The 4,917-nt window shown below is 55.1% G+C and overlaps 1 protein-coding gene across 1 annotated transcript; it reads left to right on the top strand.

Annotated features, from left to right (window-relative positions):
- Positions 1-1,534: 1,534 nt before the first annotated feature.
- Phlda3 (pleckstrin homology like domain family A member 3) lies at positions 1,535-4,654 on the top strand. The gene is made up of 2 exons (XM_057770220.1): positions 1,535-2,335; positions 4,037-4,654. The coding sequence occupies exon 1, from the start codon at positions 1,899-1,901 to the stop codon at positions 2,274-2,276; it is 378 nt and encodes a 125-aa protein (XP_057626203.1). The 5' UTR covers positions 1,535-1,898; the 3' UTR covers positions 2,277-2,335; positions 4,037-4,654.
- The last annotated feature ends 263 nt before the right edge of the window (positions 4,655-4,917 follow it).

Below are 4,917 nucleotides of genomic sequence, written 5' to 3'. Positions count from 1 at the left end.
CCCTCATGAGAAAAAGTTATCAAAACCTGGGAGAGGGCTCTGTGAGTTTTAAGTCTCGAGAATGATCCAGTAGCTCCAGAAGGCATGAACGAAAAAGGAGGACGTGCTGAGAGATGGGACAGAAGGAAGATACCACCACCTCCCCACTGCCATCCTTTACTAAAGGAGAGAAGGTTGGGCCAAAGCAGAATTCTGCCAGGTTGGAGAACTCAGGGGACCCTAAAAGAAGAGTGGGGAAAAGCCACAGCAAAGCATGGCCGACAGACAGGGGTCCTGAAGGCACTATATCTTTCCTGAAGTGGCATTGTGGGGGGTTGGGAGCTGAGGGACAGAAAGACAGACACTGTGTATGTGCACAGGGCTATGGGTGGGAGAGTGACAGCTGTATCCCCCTACACCTGGTTTGGTTCTGCAGAGGCAGGTACCCCCTGACTCAAAACTGGACCCCCCCCCCCGTGTAGGTTACTTTTTCACTGAGGACAGAAACATGAGGTGGGAGTACAAAGGGTCTTCTTTCTGTGCTTATTATGCATCATTAGTCCCAGACATTGACTTTTATCATGTCCATGAATAAGTATTTTAGAAACTTCGACCTGGAGGAATTGACCAAGAGGGCCAGGTGAGGTCCCTGGAGAAAGATGGCTGACAGTTTCTCAGTGAAAAGGCTCTGACCTTTTCCAAAGGAAGACAGTAGGAAGAGAGAGGAATAACTCAGTTTGCCTGGTCTTCCACAAACTGTCTCTAATTTATTCTTCACCACAGTCCTCCTAGCTCGGCATGGGTTAGTTATCTCGTTTGATAGATGAAAACATGAAAGGCTAGAGCCTTTGTCCAGGTAGGAAAGCTTGCAATCAAGGAAGAGAGTTCTGAAGCCAACGGAGAGAAGCCTGTCTCCCCTCAGCTTGGAGTCCTGCAACTGAGTGCTGGTCACCTCCAGGTGCTTGGAGAGAACTGTGAGACACCCCGAAGGCACAGCATGGGTCTCTACTTCCCACTATGGTAGTTGTGAGCGGCCCATCATGATTTATCTTTCTCCACTTCATACTGGCTATTTTCTAAAGTCTCCCTTAGATCGAAGCAGGTAAACGTGGGAGGACAGATAGTCCAAACTGTGCCCAACCTCCTGTGTGCCCAGCAGGGAGACATTTGCTAATGGCAAAGGAGGCTGGGGACCAGGAATTCTGCGGTTTGAGAAGCATCCAGCGGATATTTGACGCCCACCATGTCATGGTGTCACTGCGCTGTCGCCAAGCAGGCCCAACCCCTGGCTAGCAGTGACCACGCTCCTCTAGGAGACGCTCCTCGGCCCTCCCCCACTTCTCCTCTTCTGCCCCCCCCCTTCTCCTATGTCCCGGGTGCGGGGTCGGGAACCGGGGTGGGAGGGGTTGTGTTTTAAAAAGGGGCCACAGCAGGCGAGAAGCCCGGCTGTTGAGTAAGCAGCCCCTTCCCGGGGCCGCGCAGGCGGTGGGTGTTGGAGCCCCGCTGCGGCCCCGCCCCCCGGGGCCCTGTCCGGGCGGGTGCGCGGCGCAGAGGGGAGGGCCAGCGGGGCAGGAATGCGCAGCGGGCGGGCGGGCGGCGCAGGAGGCGAGCGGTGGAACATGTAAGGGCACATCCCGCCAGCAGCCGCCGAGCGCACACACAGAGTCCAGGGGCGCGGGCGTGCGGGCGGAAAGGCGCAGGGTACCGGGCAGAGGCTCGGGGAGGTCGGAGCGCTGCGCAGGGCGAGCGGGCGAGCAGCATCCTCTCGCGCCTCCCAGGCGCCGCTGTCTGCCAGGCGTTCCCGGTCGCGGGCTCGACTGGACAGGGAGCAGGGCCAGCCAGCCCAGGGCGCGAAGAGCCGGCGCTGAAGAGCCGGGACTGCCGCAGCCTCCAGCGCTGTGGGAACCTCGGGGACGCCCATGACGGCGGCGGCGACCGTGCTGAAGGAGGGCGTGCTGGAGAAGCGCAGCGGCGGGCTGCTGCAGTTGTGGAAGCGGAAGCGCTGCGTGCTCACCGAACGCGGGCTGCAGCTCTTCGAGGCCAAGGGCACGGGCGGCCGGCCCAAGGAGCTCAGCTTCGCCCGCATCAAAGCCGTGGAGTGCGTGGAGAGCACCGGGCGCCACATCTACTTCACTCTAGTGACCGAGGGCGGGGGTGAGATCGACTTCCGCTGCCCCCTCGAAGACCCCGGCTGGAACGCTCAAATCACCCTGGGCCTGGTCAAGTTCAAGAATCAACAGGCCATCCAGACTGTGCGGGCCCGGCAGAGCCTTGGGACCGGGACCCTTGTGTCCTAAACCATGGCATACCATTTTATCGACATGCCCCCCACCTCCATGCCCAGAGGACATGTCAGGTAAGTCCCAGAGCACTGATCCCCCTCTCTCTCTTCTTCCTCCTCTGTTCTCTATAGAAAACCAGGGGCTTTGTTTCCCACACCAAAGCTAGACAGCCCTAGGGAAGGTTGCTGGAGCCAAGAGGGTAGGATCCCTAGACAGTCTGTTTGGGAAGCCTGGGCGCCTGGTAGGATCCCTAGACAGTCTGTTTGGGAAGCCTGGGCGCCTGGTGGAGTGAGCAGATCTGTCTTTTCCCTAGGGTGCCAGGCAGGAGGGTCCTTAATGTGACCTAAGTGTCTGAGAGGAAGACCGGGGACCTGGGAGAAAAGCCCAGTTTAGAGACTGAACACTGACTAACGTGGTGGGCCTGTGGGCTTCCACTTTCACCCAACATAGGGCTCCTGCATTGTATGGCTCTCTTCCAGAATGAGTGCATGGCAGAGAATTTAAGCGTTGAATTGAGGTGAACACTCACCATCTTGTAGTTATTGAAGGAGTTATAAGGGCTTGGGCACAGAACCATGGCGTCCCAGCTCCCCACGTGGGACCTCAGTGGAGGGCTGGGCTGAGCCAACCACTCCACAGCTCATTTCATCCCTGATTGTGGATTTGGGGCCCTAGGACTGAGCTATTGGAAAGGGGTGGGCTGTGGACCAGCCATCAGTTCCAGGATGGTGGGCCTGTCTATCTGCCTAGCCATGTGTGCTCGCCAAGGGCTACTGGGCGGGGAGATGTAGCTAGAAGAGATGGGTGACCAAAAACTGGATGGGGCCATTTGTGATGTCTTAATCCTCCTTGAGCAGTAAGACAGAAGGTTGAGAGGTCGGTTTGTGGTCAGAATGGCTCAAGGGAGGAACCAGGAATAGAACCTAGAAGCCATGGCACTTAGCCTTCCTGCCCTCTTCCCCAGATACCACTCCTTCCCCATGGGAACCTGAGCTGGGCCAAGGAGGGGCTTATATAACTTTGGCTTTAACTTCTCCAGTGCTTTTTTTTTTTTTTTTTTTTTTTTGGTTTTTCGAGACAGGGTTCCAGTGGGAGCTTTTGTCCCTCTGGACCCAACTGCACCTCGTACAGCACCTCATCCACGTCCCTTTCCTTCTCTGTCAGTTCAGGTGAGGCTGGGGATCGTGTTTACTGCCTCCTCCCCGACACATTGTCGTGAGGCTGTACATAAAGCAAATCTACTGGGCTGAGATGGTTCCACGTTGATCCCTTAGGACTCAGAGTGGGGCTGGAGGAAGCAGTTTGCCCACTGGCCACTACTGCAATGAGTTATGCCAACTCTCTCTCTGTACCTATCTGCTCCTCCTCTGTGAAGTCAGTCAACGTCTGGTCAAAAATAGCTTGGAAAAAAAAATGTTATCTGAACATTTACAGACCTTTTTTCTTGTTACTGTTTCCCAAACGATATAGTGTAATAACTATTTCTATGACATTACATTGTGTTAGGTATTAAAAGTAACACAGAGACGACTTCAAGCATATGGGAGGTGTGCATATGTTATATACAGAAACTACACCCAGTTATAGAAAGAAGTTTCCAGATTTTAGCTGGTGTCCGTGGCATGTCCTGGAACCTATTTCCTGTGTGTAACAAGAGTGGCGACATTATTTTCATTTGTTCTGGTGTAGAGAGGGCTGGGAAGGGCTGGTGTGAGGCGCCAGTTTCTACCGAGTCAGCTGTTGCGATTCTCCTAACCACTGCTCTTTCTCTCCAGCTTCTCTGTCCACTCCGGTTGGTTGGAGCCTGACTGCATGTGATGCGGAGAAACCATCAGCATGTGGAGGAAGCGTATCATCCCGGAAGGAGCCAACCGACCAGGGCGGAGAGTGGAAGCCAATGAGGACTGAGGATGAAGATTCAGTTCCTGGACACTGAGACTGTTCTACCTTCGAGCCACAGGCCTGGCCTCATGTATCACGATGGAGCCTTTGGGGCTCCTCCCACTCACTGATCCTGCCCTTGCTTCTGGGTTCTGCAGACTGCTGTTTGGCCCCTGACCTTGATACATGCCCAAAGGAGGGCAGGTCCTCGTGGGGTGCTCAGCGAAGGCCTCCGAACTCGGGAGGCCAGCCTGGGATCCAGAAGGTGTCCACCCTACCTTAGGACAGTTGCTGGACTTGCAGATGGGGGTCTGCTGGGCATGAGGCCTGTGCCTGGGGGTCTCTTGCTGCTTAGGTCCTTTTGGGACCCCCCCACCCATCCATACCCTCTCTTTGCACACTTCTTCCCTCACCTCTGTTGCCCTCTCCTCACTTTGGTGCTGGGCCTGGAGGTGGTGGGGTGGGATAAGGGTTTGGCCATTACCATTTCATGCCTGTTCCAGAATGAAGATGCCCAGAACTTGGGTAGTAACTACACTGTCTGCTGAGTGATATTCTTTTAACTACAGACATCTAGAGCTTGGAGCATCTCTTTACTTTTTCCCCAACCTCAGGCTCTTGAAATACATAGCTTGAGGGGGTGCAGGTACCGTACCCCCAGTAGACATGGCTTCATTGGCCTTAGGAAGGAAGAGCCTCAGTGTGACTGAAGAATGTCACAGTCCTACAGATGCTGCTTCTGTAGAAGGTGACTTTCCCCTCCTAACCCAGGAAG

This window comes from Chionomys nivalis, chromosome 5 (assembly GCF_950005125.1).
Source record: "Chionomys nivalis chromosome 5, mChiNiv1.1, whole genome shotgun sequence".
NCBI lineage: Eukaryota > Metazoa > Chordata > Mammalia > Rodentia > Cricetidae > Chionomys > Chionomys nivalis.
This window is presented reverse-complemented; position numbering and strand designations above follow the sequence as displayed.